The 16827-nt window shown below is 37.8% G+C and overlaps 1 protein-coding gene across 3 annotated transcripts in view; it reads right to left on the minus strand.

The window, feature by feature from the left end:
* The window catches only part of LOC127632302 (nuclear factor of activated T-cells, cytoplasmic 3-like), a 131218-nt gene that overhangs the window by 30665 nt on the left and 83726 nt on the right, over positions 1-16827 (minus strand). For 2 of the 3 annotated variants that reach the window (XM_052110936.1, XM_052110869.1), the window contains exons 7-9: positions 6299-6354; positions 5847-5973; positions 1393-2409 (exon numbers count right to left, since the gene is read on the minus strand). In XM_052110936.1, the coding sequence (XP_051966896.1) occupies positions 1393-2409; positions 5847-5973; positions 6299-6354 (1200 nt within the window). The remainder of the gene's footprint in view (positions 1-1392; positions 2410-5846; positions 5974-6298; positions 6355-16827) is intronic. The other variant, XM_052111014.1, reaches the window with a different exon arrangement.

Here is a 16827-nt window from a genome sequence, read left to right on the forward strand (position 1 = left end):
CCACAGAAGTGTTATATGATATGTTAGTTTATACCATGGTCTGTTCGAATACTCAATGCTGCGGTTCAAACCATTGAATACACAGCTAGTTCCAGTCAGTTTTAATTACCGTACTAAATTAATGTGCCTGCTCTGTTGTCCTCCACATTGCGTCAGGTGGTTCTTCGCCTCCAGTCGTGCAATTAAAATCATATAACACACACCTAATCGTGGATTATACGATTGACTATATGTGATGTCTTAGAAAGCTTCCTACAATCTCAAACTTCAAGCGATATTGTAGGATTTACAATCACACACCAACTAAAATACACAAAACAGCCTCTTTCAGCCAATGAAATCATGTCAGGGTCCTAGGGAGACTGAATTCTTCATGACACCAGTTCATTCATGCATTGAGCGCATTGCATAGTGAGATAAAGTACCCAGTGCACTATGCTGTGATGTACTGTGTACTGTTCAATTTGGCAAATTTAGTAAGTCATCAGGGTATTCTATGCATACAGTGCATTTGCATACTATGCACAGTCTCCTATATACAGTAGAAATAGTACAAGTAATATTGTATTATGATATTCCAAACATAGCTTCTCTCTTTCCCTCCCCCACACTACTGCTGTTAGGTCTCTTTACAGTTAATAAGGATTACTGGTGTGATGAATCTAAAATGTGTCATGACAGTCGTAATATTTGGAACCTGTACTCTAAGTACCACAGTTAACTTCTGCATGCAAATTCACTTTAGTACATTTTCTCTGAGCAACAAGTATGAAGGATGCTTTCAGGTGTTTGCTTGTTTATTCATTATATAGTTATGTTCTTATTCAGGATAAGCTACTGCACAAATACACACATACCACACTTATGTATTCACACTTGCATGTTAGATATACACACACCAATGGAAAGATAAAATTACTATGTGTCATAATAATTCTCTATTATCTATAAATGACCATTTATTAACAGACTAAATCAGCTTAAGTTAATTCCTCATGTGCTATAGAGACTTCAGCAAAGTCAGAATAACAAGAGAGTATATGCAAAAAATAAAACTGGCCTGTGGGACTCCTGGTCCAGACAGACCAGCCAAAATTGCAATTTCAGTCATTGTAGCTAATTGATTAAAGATGGTAATAGTCACAAGTATTCCAATCAAATTATGCAAGAGCTGCTCAAATTATAGCATGAGTGCTCCAGTCAAAAGATAATTTACAACTGTGTAACCACACTGTATTTTTGATTGAGCACTGAAACCTGAGACGTTCAGTGAGGTTTATTTGAAACTAGTTCCTCACAACACCATTTATGTATGTAGTTTGAATCTGGATAAAAAATACAAATAAATATCTGCTTAGTGCATTAAATCTATTATGAAGGACAAAGACTCACCATCATCAAGTGTAATGTCCTGCAGGCCGATGGTACGGAAGGTGGGCTCTCGATCTTCTGGCTCCTGCTTGATGCTCACCCTCTCTCCCATTTGGGTCAGGGGGTGCACCATGGACCCTGCTGGGGATAATTCAGCCAAGACAGGGCTGCTAGCCTGAGGAGAAGGCTGTCCAGATATTGCAAGGGACCCCAGGGGGCTGTTGGATGTGGGAGAAGGGGAGGTGGGTGAATGGTAGGGGAGAGAATGGAGCTGGGGGGAGGAGGGCCCAGATTGGGGAGATGGTACCATATGGGTAGGAGCACTGGAAGGTGTGGGGCAGGAGGCAGACCTCTGCCCAGCTGGATGGTAAACCAGCGGGTGCTGGAGTTGTGGTGCTGGCTGTACCAGTGTGTGAGTGGGTGAGGGGACCTGTCCTGGAGTGGGGCAGTGGTAGCCTAAAGAGTGAAGGTGAGAGGCAGAGTGAGCCATAACTTGGCTGCTACTTGTACAAGCAACATGGCTAGGGTTGGAGCCAGGCCCCAGTGCTACTCCAGAGGAGGGTGTTGAAGATGCAGGGCCATACACCATCCCTAGACCCAGGGTGTGACACCCAGCTGTGTCAGCCTGGAAGGTCATACGCTCGTAGGCCTGTGGGGAGCCTGCAGACATAGGAAGACTATGCTGGCCGTTAAAGGGCATGTTGTGCTGTAGATGTGGGTAAGAACGTCTGGCAGTGGCAGCAGGGCCTGGGTGGAAGGGCATCTGGCATTCAGGAGGCACATTCAGCCCTTGAGCCTGAAGGTGGGGCAGGTGGGGAAGAGTGGGGGAGCCCATTGGGGCACAGGGGGCCTGTAGTGGGTGTAGGCCTGCAGCCAGGCCACGTGGGGAGCTGGACAGAAGGCCATCTGATGGGTGGGAGTGCTCTGGGGAGGACAGCGGCTGAGTGCAGACCAAACTGGCAGCATGGACCAGAGGCATGGACATGGGTGGCATAGCAGGGGAGTCAAGCTCATCTCTATGTTCTTGCTTGACCAGGACTGTAATGGTGGAGAGAGTGAGAGGAAAAGACAGAACGAGAGAGAGAGAGAGAAATACATAGATGCAAAAGAAAGAGAGAAACAAAGTGGAATTAGAAGAAATTGAAAATCTTAATAACTGAAATAGCAATTGCAATGAACTACCGTATTTTCTGGAAATAAAGTTGCACCGGGTCAAAATCGCATTATTGAGAGAAAGAAACACATAAGTAGCATCTGCATCTGGCAGGCACTAGGACCTGGGAACAGCCGCAAGACTTCCCTTCACCGGTTCAGATATCAAATGAGCTCTGTGAGATTACAGTACCTCAGAATCTACACATCGTATCAGATGGGAGAATTTGCTTGAAGTAATCATGTTTAACAGTTTCTCATACTCTTTTTATGTTTCATGAAACAAAAGTGAAAAGTAAGCCACATCATGCTGTGCACAAATAAACAGCTTTTAGTCTGTGAGTAAAATAGTGTGCCTGTTGTATTCGTTCATTAACATTAGCGACTGTGGATATTTCTGATATTTGCAACCCTCTTTGCAAATGAATTAATTATCCAGTTCACTGACTGAATGTTTTGCTAGTGTGATGAAACATAATTTAGTGGGCATGCAAGGAGTTGCGTATGACAGCGGTCTAGAGTTTTGTTAGAACAATAATGTTATGATGGACAAAATATTTTAACTGGTTGCATAAAGCACATTGCAAAGGCAAAATATTTGTAATATTATATATTTGAAAAGTCAACTTTAAAATGCTTTTACCATCTCTATGACTGATGTTTTCATCTGTTTTGGTGCGCTTGTGTTTGACCAGCTGGCATCATTTGCGTATAAATTATGTATATGTCCTGTTTCTGTGATGTCAGTTTTCCCCGCAGCCACATATTTGTGACCATCAACGGGAGGAAACAATGGTGGTGAATGGAAAAACACCACAAAACTACAACAAGAAAAACTTGCTTTTGATCCATGCCAAGTCCCAGGAAAAATGTAAACAGGTATGAAGACAGCACAAATATTACCAAATTGAACTTTCGCGGACATACAGCTAGTACAAATGCCCATCAGCACATCACTGTAAACATCTCTCATTCAGAAATTAAGGGATTTATATTCCAGAATATGGTATATGCAAAAGCACCGGTAAAATACTTTTTGAGTGTCACGTATTTGGTACTTTTCAGTAATATTCATCTTTAAGGGATTTAATGATACTTTTACTGTGATCAAGTTATTTGATAATGGTATCACTTTCGCATACCAAACAGATTAACTCTTCTGGTTTGGCATTTACAGCACTAATTAACTCCTGTTCCATTTCCCATCTCCTTAAAACTGACTACAAAATAGTTTAACATAAGTTAAAAAATTATGCCCAGTATAACATTTGTACACAGCTCAGTATGAGCCACTCTTTTCACTCTCCTCTCATAAAATGATCACAAAATGAGTAACAGTGACATAGCGTTCAGTAACCCATTTCCCAATCTGCCATTTCCCTGGCCCGCAAGTGTGGGGATATTTTTACTTGCCGTGGACTCTGAGAGAGAGCATATGTTGCCTGCTTGAGTGCCATGTAAATCAGAGCTGAGTTTGGGAGCTGAAGAATGCTGTCTGCCCTCCAGCATAGCTCCAAATGGGAACTAAAATCCAGTTCACAGCCCATACGCTACTGCAAGGCCATTGTTGGAGTAAAACTGTAATTTCCGTAAGTGGCGGCCATGTGTGGGAGAGAGTGTGATTGCGTTTGAGTCGTGTTACTCACTGTATATCCACAACATACCTTAGTTTCAGTTGATAACTGACAGTATCTCTGCTCATTGCACTGGACATCTTATTCATTACTCATAAAGTGTTTGACTCTACTCTTAAAACACAGCACCTCAGCCCTCCCCCTGCCATGCCACTTTCTCAGCAGGCTGATGCCTTTTCAGAATATTGGCTGCCTGTGCAGTCATCTGATTGGCTGAGGCCCGACGGGTTAGTGTGGAAAACAGGAAACCTTAATTTGAGTGGGTGCTTTGTGGAGCGAAGAGGGTGGGCGGGAGGCTGGGCCTATCTCGCTCTCTCGCTCTCCCTCACTTTTTGTCTTTATCTATTCTAGAGTAAACTCAGGTTAGCATGCAACTCAGAGATTGTTGCTCACGTGTGATTTATTCACGCCAACGCTGTTTTTCATTTTGACTCACTTTGGGAAAATAATAACCGGACACAACTGCACTTTTTATTACAACTCTATGAGCCATAATTAGATGTCAGTTTTACTGCACTCTAGGTGTTATAAAATGCAGAATTAAAATGCAGATAACGTGTCTACACAACACACATCATACAAATGATTATTAAAATACTGTGAATGATCAATCTCAAACTCATGATTCAACAAGTGTTATCATGGGGAAATCTTAGAAAATGCAAAGCAATTCTGTAGACTATGACTACTAAGGCAGAGGATGCCAATAGGAGATGATGGAATGAGAAGTGTTTAATTAGAGAGAGAACAACAGAAAGACAAAGGGCATTGAGGGGGTCCAGTTCTTGAATACACCTGCTTTGCATGCCTCTATCCACATGTAAATCATGCTAAATCTTGTTTTAAGGTGTTTTACATGAGCGGTAACCAGGTGCTTAACTGTTACTGGAACAACCTCATCCCTAACCACACTGGTGCACAGTGCAGAGGAACGCTGGCAAGATCAAACGGGTGACTCTATTGTGAGAACCCACATGTGTGCGATTCTTGTTACTGTTATGTGAAGTTAGCAAGAACTATTTTGCATGAATTTATGTCACGTAATTGTGTTTCGCAGTAAGGCCAGTACCAGTCTCATTCTAACTCTCTTCACAATGTGGGCATCACCCCAAATTTATGTTATTTTTTGTATTTTGATATATCAATTATCATCATACATTACAATGAACAACACTTTGTTCTATGTAAGATAGCATCACATACAATTTTTATTTTTTATTTTGATTTGGCTTTTTTTGTAATGCAGTAAAATCCAAACTGACCCTATAAGCTGCATTTGAATGCAGTTAAGGCATTCAGAAACTGTGAAGCAGAGCTACAGTAATTTTCTTTTTATGTATGTAGTTTATTTAGGCAGTTGACAAATAGCATGGACATTATTTTTTTTCAACATCTAGATATTAGGTTATAATGTATATGAAAGTCGAAAACATTTTATTAAAGGGAAAGTGTGTATTTTTAGATGCTGTAACTGGAATTTTCTTTAAAGTGTTTAACTATTATTGCTTTTTATACTTAAATGGTCCTGCTGTGTGACAAATACATTTTTAAAAGTACAAATATTTCTTGAAGTTTTTAAATACATCCAAATCTAAGCATTACATTTAAGCAGACACTTAAGATCAAAAGAGTGATTATTTTATTTAGTTTTTTATTCAGGAAATGTTTGCAGCTATGTAGAATGTGTACCTGGCAGATAATTAAAGCGTTGAGACTGGCTCCTTTTCCGTTTGCCATTGCACACATGGAACTGCACCTGCACTGCTGAAGTGACCATCTTACTGTGATATGGAGGCACCTCCACCACAATGCTCGACTACAGATGGAGACAAAAACATATCACAACAATAAGAGAGTGATTTTACGAAGTCCTACCACAGCTCTGGAAATTTAATTCACATTTTCATTTTAGTTCAAATAATCAAAAATTGCTCCAAGACGCAAAAGATCGGAAACTATATTTCACAAATCAATATCATTCATGTCAGAAGCATACTTCTCACATGAAGCACAAACAATACTGTGAATTTAATCAGAAGACACTACAATGTGTTCAAGCCTACTTAGTTCATGTTATTTATGTCTTCCATATTGTATAATTGGCAAATATTTTCAGTGTTAAATGGAAAGTATTCACTCACTCCTTGACTCTTCTCTCGGATGATCTTCGCCTCCACCTCCCACTGCGGTCGTCCATCTGAAAAAAGGAAAGTGTTAGCTGTATACACGCATATAACCCCTTAACAGACCTGAATGAAACTTTGTTTGCCAAAACGTGAGAGGCAAAGTTAGCTAAACTGGCCCTCTCCTCATTATCCTCATCATCATTATGTCTTCAATCCACTTGCTGTAGTTAGGGACTGGAGCTTTGTGAACTAGAGATTTTGTATACAATTAGCCAATAAGCATGTGACAAGGAGGAGGGCATGGCCGGTCCATGAGGATGCATGCCCGGTGCGGAGTTGCCCAGTCAGCGGGAGAGGGATAAAGGAGGAGCCGGAGACGCCAGAGAGAGAGAGAGAGAGAGAGAGAGAGAGAGAGAGAGAGAGAGAGAGAGAGAGAGAGAGAGAGAGAGAGAAAGAGAGAGACACACAAAGTTTTGTGTGTGTGTGTTTGCACATCAGTTTTATGTTATGTTTAAGTTCCTTTGTGTTATTAAAAGTATACATTGACTGCTCGGCCAGTTCACGCCACCTCATTGCCCGTTGTGAATTCGTTACAAAACCGTTAAGTTTCATCACATTCACTGGGGAGCTCTACTGCTGCATGTTTCTACAGGTGCTCATCCACTGGATCCAGAGAGAAGTTTGACAAATTATGCCTTGCCAAGAGAATAACACAATGAGAAATTGAGTTTGTACGCAAACTATAAGCCTTTTTCCACACAGGGAAAGAGACTCAATTGCTTGCATAGATCAAAATGTCAGCTCTAGGCAGGCAATACATACAAAACTGTCCTGACTACGAAAACAGATGTCATATTAAATATTCCCATGTAAGAGGAGGGCTAGTTCAAATGCTGGAGCATTATTAAGCAGGGGAGTAAAGTAACTGAATAAAAATACTTAATGTACTTAAGTAGTATTATTTGGAATTTGTACTTTACTTGAGTGCAATTTAAACTGAATAATGGTACTGTTACTTAATTACATTTCCACAGAAAAATACTTTTTACTCCTTACAATTTTTTTAAACTTGAAAAGTACTTGTTACATTTTTACAGATAATCTTATTTTGTATTACTGGACTTAAGTTTCCAGTGTCACACGTCGGCTGTGAGGAGTTCCGACCATCTGCAGAGGCGGAATTTCTCTGATTCTCAGATTTGCTTGAATATTAGTGCGACTGGGCTGTATGTGACCACCTGACTAAATGTGATTGAATGTCATTCAAAACTATGAGCACGAAGTGAGAAACACTGACGTTTTTTTGTCCTAAACTTAACTCTACACCTGCTACTTCTACAGATTGGAAAGTTGTGAAGCCAAAATAATCATCACCAAGTTGTAAATACAGTACTTTTAGGCACTTGTGAAAAATGTTGCATTGTGAGGATGTCTTCAAAAATAATGTCATAAATAGTTTTCATTTATCACGTAATGTCATACAAAGTCCAGTAAACATAAAAAAGCTAAATCAATATTCAGTGTGATCACCTTTGCCTTTAAAATAGCACCAATTCTCCTAGGTACACCTGGACAGTTTTTCTTGATTGTTTGCAGATAGGATGTTCCAAGCTTCTTGGAGAATTCAACACAGTTCTTCTGTCTATTTAGGCTGTCTCAGTTACTTCTGTCTCGTCATTTAATCCCAGACAGACATGATGTTCAGTGGGGGGCTTTGTGGGGGCAATGACATCTGTTGCAGGGCTCCCTGTTCTTCTCTTGTAATCTATTCTATTTGCAAAAGTAATGTTTGAGTCTAACATTTATATTTCCTATTGACACACTAAAGCTAAAGATATAAATAACTATCTTAAGAACATATGCTTTAGACTACGTCTATGCATAGACTTTTGCATGGTACTGTATTTATATAAAAACAAAAGGCTTTGGTAATTAAATGTGTACATGTCCCACATGCACTTGCCTTCATATTTAAATAATATCTGTGAATTTATACTCCCTATTTGCTGAATTATTATTGTTATTGTTGTTGTTGTTAGGAAAATATTGATTATAATAATAGCTATAAAACCACCAATAACAATTATAATACAAATAATGGAATCTGCTCAACAGCAAGGTTTGGTAGCAAACTTCAGAAAACAATTCACAAAACCAACAACATTACTAACTTTCTTTAAAGATTGTTTTGACATTTGTTTTCTTTACAGGCTGGGTTCTCTTGACATCAAAATTCGTGAGTGCTTTCTCTCATGCCACAAACATTGTGAGACTGTTTGCTAAAAGCGAGTGAAATGTTTTCCAGAACAGATGAGGTTTTTAAGGTTAATGTTCTATTGAGTTTTAAATAAACAATACCTACTTCCCTTTCCTAAACCTTAAACCTAAAAGATAGTGTAAAAAAAAAGCACATTTCTGAAGCAACCACATCATTTTGTGGTGGTTCCATGACACTTTCGGCTCATCAAAAGAGGTGGGTAGTAACGTGTTACATTTACTTGAGTAACGTTTTGAAGAAGAAAAAAAAATGTACAAGTGGGTACTTTTACACTCACTCAAGTAAATTTCTAATGAATTTTTTTTACTTTTACTTCTTTACAATGGGTGGCATTCCTGTTATTACATTACTGGGTTTAATTTTAGTTAATGTGTAATTTACTGAGAGATTATTGAATTGGACTTTTACAGGAAGTTCACACAGCTGCACGTGTTGCTGACACAGACTGCCACTCAAGTCATCAATGCTGCAGCATCAAACTCTTCAAACTGAAACACTTTCTTCACTTTGCACAATGAAAAAGGTTTCGTCATGCCATGCCTTCATTTAACACCAAGACAAGCTGATATTTCAAGATTAAAATCTAAGCTTCAATTTAAGGCAGCACGTCGAGGTAAGTTTTGGCTCAAATGCTAACAAGGGCTTTTCTGTGTAATGTGATGGTCATTATCGGGGTGATAATGTAACTGGGATCTTATGACATCCGTTTTTAGGTGTACATTTTTTAAAAATTGCAGCAACATAGCACTTTGTCCCGTGTCTTGCATGTCATGAGCAGTATTTATGCATTTACTGGAAACTATTGCAGCTCCTTCGGTTGGATTAACTGTATAAATACACGTAAACATCCAAGTTAAGTGTAAATGCCTTTTGCTCTGCTGTTCGTGTGATTGACAGCATTTCTGCGGGTGCACAAACAAATTTTAAAATGTATCGTTATGCTTTGACTCTCTATATGTTATTATGCCATTTTAATCAAGATATGATTTATCAAAAAGTAATTTAATACATTCAGCATGAAATAAAGCATTGCAGTAGTGAAGGAAGCAGTAAACTCCAAGCTAGTACATCTTCCCCATGGTGTATTGTGGGCAATTAACCATTGTCGAGTGTACAGAGTGCATTGTGTGTAACAATGTGTGAACAAAAGCAAGGAATGAGTGTCTCACTCACAGACACGCCTACAAAATGGCGGACACTCGAAATAGTGCATTATATTGTGGATAGGAGGTGGTTTCAGACACAGCGAGTGTTACACGACTGGGGTTGGTGCCCTACTCAGGCTGCATACTCATTTAGAGTAACCCTAACATGCATTTAGAGAGCGGTGGTACTCCTGTACAGAACTAATGATCTAAATTCTTTCAACACTTAAAACTATATATAATGTCCTTGTGGGACATTTTCACTCTAATAATTACTAGAGGTGTTTCCAAACCTCTCTTCTTATCGACATATTCATCCAGATCTGACCAGAGCCCTTAAAGGGATAGTTTACCCCCTTAAAATCTCATTATTTACTCACCCTCATGCATCCTCAGATGTATGTCTTTCTTTCTTCTGCTTAACTCAAATGAAGATTTTTAGAAGAATTTCTCAGCTCTGTAGATCCATACAATTCAAGTGAATGGGTGGCAACATTTTAAAACTAAACAAAATCACATAAGTCAGCATAAAAGTAATGCATAAGACTCCAGTGGTTAATCCATATCTTTAGAAGCGATGTGACAGGTGTGGATGAGAAACAGAGAAACAGATCACCTTCACATTCTTCTTCTTGTGTTTTTGGTGATTCACAAGAGAAAAGAATATCTTGCAAAAAGTTACAAATATTGAAGTTTCAATCCCACACCTGAAGATATGGATTTATCTACTGGAGTCATATGAATTAATTTTATGCTGCCTTTATGTGCTTTTTGGAGCATAATATTAGATTAATATTATGCTCCAAAATAATATTAATATATTATTTAATAATAATTCATAATGGAGCTAAAATATTCTTCTAAAAATCTTAATTTGTGTTTTGCAGAAGAAAGGAAGTCATACACGTGAGGCATGAGGGTGAGTAATTGATAAGAATTTTCATTAATAATAAAAATAATTCTATAATACATGTTCAATGTGTATTATGTAATGGTATATAGGAGAGTTAACTTCTATTATGTCATATGTGAAAGTAACGAGTTTTAACTAATTGGATACTTTCTTACTCTTATTCAAGTAATTATTTGTGTTAGTACTTTTACTTCTACTTGAGTAATGATTTTTTTTTTTTAAAGTAATGGTACATTTACTTGAATGCAGTTTTTGGCTACTCTACCCACCTCTGTTCATCAACTTGCATTCTTAGGACTCAAACCCTGTATTTGTATTGCATATGCAACACTCTATCAGTTGAGCTACAGCACAATTTGATCACAGTTAAACAAACTTGTAAATGTAGTTGATTAAGTAATACAAATGTTAAAATGAGTCATGCACTATAGTAAATGTGTTTATTCAGTATGTCATAAGATAGCATTGTGTGAGGTACATAGTGAAAAGTGTTTCTGAATAATCTGCTGTGTTACTCGTGATTTGAGTGAAAAGGGATTAAAGTCATTGTTGTTTTAGCACCTCTAGTGTTAATTTCACCAGGAAATTGCCGTGTTACGGACAACAGGTCACATAAAAAATCATTATGCAAAAATTTAGTAACTGTAAAATGATTCTATGACCAGGTTGCAAATGCCACTAGGAAAAAAGTTACTTTTTTAATACTTAAGTAAAATTTTATGTAAATACTTTTAAGAATATTTTTGGCTAGATATTTGGACTTTTAATTTAGTAAAATCAGTATCCATACTTTCATTTAAGTATAATTTCTATGTACTTTTTACACCCCTGGTATTAGGGGAATTACTTCTTCACAGCAGGCAACTCCAGAGCCTCTTTTAATGAAAAATCTTATCAGTATTAGACTGTTTGCTCTTGGTGAAAGAAAAAGAGTAGACGATTGGGAGCCTAGCAGTTAAAGATGTCACTTATAAAGCCAGCAAAATCCTGTGGTGAATTTGTTCCAGCTATTAAAAAAGGAAACAGCATCCAAAATGTCCTACTATTTGAGTTGTCTGGTTGGAATCATGGAGAGATGTGTGGAATAACTTTGCTGTTGAATCATGGAAGGATCTGAGGAATAATCTTGTTTATTGGAGAATACCTCCATGCACGTTCTAAAAGACAGAAAATTAATGCAGGGGAAGGGAAATCTGGGAAGGGAAAATAGTCACTTCATGCATCATAAATTACATAAGCTACGCAAACAGCATGACACAGGTCTGATTTACACTCAAGCTTTTGACAGGAGTCTGACACAGTCGAACAGCAGTATAATCCCAAGAATTTCTATAAGTATTGTTGCATTTAATGTTTGTGTGTGCAAGTGTATGTGGGTGCATGTGTGCCCACAAAATCCTCTAAAAGACAGGGGGCCTAGGTTGCTCAGTAAGTATAGATGCTGACTACCGCCCCACAATTTGTGTTGTGTAAATATGTTGTTTATTGTAAATTGGTATATGTCTCATCACTGTCATGACTGTGATGTTGCTCGGAACTGCACACAAGACTTGCAATTGTGTATATGGTTGTGTGACAAAGTGATTTGGGGTCATGAGTTCGAATCCAGGGCATGCTAAGTGATTCCAGCCAGGTCTCCTAAGCAACCAAATTGGCCCAGTTGCTAGGGAGGGTAGAGTCACATGGGGTGGTAAGATGTCTGTGGATCGCGGAGAGTAGCATGAGCCTCCAAATGCTGTGAATCTCCTCGCTGTCATGCACAGCGAGCCACATGATAAGATGTGCTGATTGACTGTCTCAGAAGCAGAGGCAACTAAGACTTGTCCTCTGCCACCCAGATTGAGGTGAGTAACCACGTCAACACAAGGACCTACTAAGTAGTGAGAATAGGGCATTCCATATTGGGAGAAAAGGGGATAAAAAAACGTGGGAATATGGAAAGTGCAGTGTTTGAGGATTGTAATGAAAAACATGGACACTGCTGTGAGCAGTTTTACTAATCAGTTGGGTATGGTTGCACCAGCTGTGCGTAAGTTCTCACCTAAGTTAGGACGTATAGTTCACACTAAGAGCTTAATAACTACTAGTTAGTTTATAACAAAGTCGGTGCTTAATTTGGTTGCACTACCTGTTCTTAAGGCAAGACTTAACTAGTAGGTCATAAGCTCTCTATAAAGTAATGCGTAGTCGAATAATATGACGTTTACCTGTATTGATCCAATAAGCAGCCTTCAAATTTGTACACAGCAATGTTAAAAAGCAGTGAACTTCAATTTGATTTTGTTACGGTTGATGTTCAAACCTTGTAACCCGTAACTGACAGCTGTAATAAATTAAATCCCCATTAAAATACAATATGTAATAAAAAGTAGATTTGCTAAATAGTATATTTGCCCTTTGTACATATCAATATATAGTAACTGTATCTAAAATAAATAAGGGGTGATAAATAAATACTGGAACAGGCTGGAAAAATAGACATTTATTAATTTTAAAATCCTACATATATATTAAATGTGTTGGCGACACACCCTGACAACTGCACTGTTAGATCGGTTTCATGCTGAAGACCCACTTAAAAGTATATATTTTTTCACTCTCGTAAATGTAAACAAGTGTAAATGTCAACATCATACTGTATGTCGAAATGATTGATGCCTGTCATGCAAAATGTGAGCTCATTGATGTCATAATATATCAGACTGCTTTTTTATTCCAACTGTTACTCCTGGTCTGAGGCTTCCATAAATATTTAGTTTATACATAGGGTTACATTCTACCGGAGATTAATGCAATGCTCAAATATTTAGTAATGCATACATTGTGCCTTAGTGCCATTTACGCCACAACTTGGCTAAGTTTTAACATATAAGTTCTAACCGGCCCCATGTCTATTCTAGAGACTGTTGTTTTTGCAGCAGGTTACTGTGTCTGCTGTGTAATGTCTCAACATCCCTCTCTATCAAAAGGTATTTTGCTAAAATGAGAATGACATTCAATGCCTGTGACTTCAGCAGTAGTAGAATTGTAGCACATGTTGACATTCAACACAGACTGAAGAAACACCGGAGAGGGCCCCACATGCGGCGCATGAGGGCAGGTTCAAACAGGAACCAGTCATCGAAGCCTGGTGACAAGCATATGCTCTTCCCTAATCCTTCCACCCAGAAACACGCCATTCTGTTATTACTGCTATGACAAACAAATTCAAGAAAAATAAACTTTTGGCAAAATCATATAAAGCATTTATGTGCCATTATGTGGTATTAAATGTCCTGCTGGAAAGCATGATCTATTGTCAATTGAAACAGATGGTTAATGTAACTCTTCACTTAATTATAAAAACAAAACTTGTTTCCAGCTTTCCCAGGACTCATTTTTATTCACTATAAACATACTTAATCTTTTATATCTGCCAATTTTATTCTCTCACTGTAACCAAAATGAAATATTTAAACTAATGGGGAATGTGTGGAAAAAGGGTGTTACAATGACTTTTTAAGACTGAAAGAGTTAAATAAGTATGTGCAGAAGGATCAGGACCTTTCTCACTTTCTGCTTACGTGTCAACACAAAATAATGTAAATGTCTTTGAAATTAACTACAACATTTATATTCCTGAATACAAGGGCAGCTCAACTTCAAAGTGCAATCTAGTTTTGTGGTTGTCCAAGTGATAAATAAACATTAATCATTTGTCTCTGTATTTGTATCCATCGCATTTATTAAATACCCAATTTAACAACTAAAAAAGTACGTTGCAAAGACCTAGGATCACCACATAGGCCACACAGTTAGACACAACCGATTACATTACTGTAGATCCAATAAGTAATTCAATTAAATCAGATAGAATCGATCAAAATTAGCCCTGAAATTATCAGTCCCCATCCTCTCATCTGTCCTAGATTGCCCCAAATGATAGAGTTGGCCCCAAATGATAGAGTTGGCCCTAGGGACAAATGCCTCCCAGACGCACAGCCCAATGCCAGTCCACAAAAGATCCGTCTTCTCCCTCTATCTACCCTTAACAACTTGGAGTGATTTGTGGATATAACTTTATGTATTCCAGACCTTAATCAGCCCTCAACTTTTACGGCAGTTTTTACTTACTTTCCAATCTCCAAAAACTCTGATTGGTCTCCGCATGGGTAATCTTAGTGTCGACCAATATCATCTTTGACAAGGAATACGGACCTGTCAACTCATATTATTGGAATATTCTATCCATGAATGTGGTTTATGATCACGAATTAATCAAAAATCAAGTTTGAAATGTCCCTTTTAAGGGTGCACCTATAATTTAGTTTTAGCCCTGAAGAAATTAATCACACTTTGAGAAATATGTTTAATGAATTTAATAGAATGTTTTTATTCTACATAGAGTGGGTCACCTCATGGAGGCCACAAAATCACATGAACAGCTGAAAATTACTTCCTTTATCTCACAAGCCCAAATTTTTAATTACTCTTTTACTTTTAAATGTATTATGGCTGATAGTGAACAGCACATTCCTACAATGGCTTTGGTAACCGAAAACCTTTGGTATAAAGTCTTTGGTGCAACACAAAGAAACATTCTGGGTGCCCCTTTAAACACTACATTCTATTTTAATTAAATGCAACTGGCAAATCTAGATCACAACAACCTCCATTTACACTGTCCTGCAAAGGTAAAATGTAGTAACTACACACTTTTTTTTGATCGAAGTCAGGTCCCTATTATCTGTCCTGTGACTGAAAGGTTTGGGTCTACTATGCATCTCCTATGTGATTTTAAAATGCATAGCTTTCTCAGTTTTATCAGAGTTTTGGCTTTGCAGGGCAGTACAAACAGTGATGCAGAACACCGCTATCACAAATCATACAGACGCTGTTTGATGAGGTGCTAATCAAAAAAATATGAACTTCCCCTGAGCTGCTCGAGGCTAGATGCGTGAGCCAAATTTCCACCCTGCTTGTTCTAGCATCTCAGAACTTTCCATTTTTATACAACCCAACAAAAGCGTGGGCTAACACCATAGAGGTTGCCTTTAGCACTTTTCTGTGGGCACGCTTCACATTGTGCCAATTAGAGGAAAGGTAAGTAAAAAGGGTGTCTTTTTGTCTGAGTCAATATGTGTGTTGTCTGGTGCTGGTTGCTGTCTGGTGGAGATGATAGACCGTCTCGGAGAGTTCTGTTCAGTGTGAAAAATGTCTATTTGAGCTCAAAGTAAGACTCAAAGGATCAACAAAAATCTATAAAGACAGAACACTGTTGAGGGCTCGTGATACAGTCTAACCCCAAAAAGTCAGTCTAATAAAGTCTCTTGAAAGTACAGTGACTGAATGCCGAGGCTTAAGTCTGACAGCCACATGGCAGCCATGAGTGACATATCAACCTGCAACATCTGAGCTTCAGTAATCCGTCAGGTTGAGTAAAGGGACATAACACATCAAGACATATAGAGGAGTGAGCGGAAAAAAAAAGACAGAAATTTGTGGAAACACTTAACTTGAAGCCTCTATTTATAATGCATTCTAAAGGTATTCTTCATGCATTATTAAGCACATAATTCCTTTTAATACACCTTAAGCTGTACTGAATGTGAATCTGAATATTTGTAAAAATGGTTATGAATTGTAAATAGGATTTAATCATTTAACATGGGAATAAAGTGCAAATTATGGAAATTAATAAAACAAACAAAATGTGGAAACAATGGATGCAATTAAGGCACATCTAAAACAGTAGTGTGATGTCTTTGAATTACTTAATTTTGGGGCTTTCTCCAATGAATATGCTATTGATATATGCAATTACTTGTGATCAATTAGATTAAATAAATGGCAAATCATGTAATCAATTAAATTCAAATGTTTTAATCAATTGAGAACCCTAATTATAACATTTAAATTTTTATATTATATGCAATACATTGCAAAGTTTATTATGAAGTATTGTGGATACCTTCATAGGATATTAAGGATACATAAGCAATGCATTATACAGGTGAAACTCGAAAAATTAGAATATCGTGCAAAAGTTCATTAATTTCAGTAATTCAACTTAAAAGGTGAAACTAATATATTATATAGACTCATTACAAGCAAAGTAAGATATTTCAAGCCTTTATTTGATATAATTTTGATGATTATGGCTTACAGCTTATGAAAACCCCAAATTCAGAATCTCAGAAAATTAGAATATTGTGAAAAGGTTCAGTAT

This window comes from Xyrauchen texanus, chromosome 1 (genome assembly GCF_025860055.1).
Source record: "Xyrauchen texanus isolate HMW12.3.18 chromosome 1, RBS_HiC_50CHRs, whole genome shotgun sequence".
Lineage (NCBI taxonomy): Eukaryota > Metazoa > Chordata > Actinopteri > Cypriniformes > Catostomidae > Xyrauchen > Xyrauchen texanus.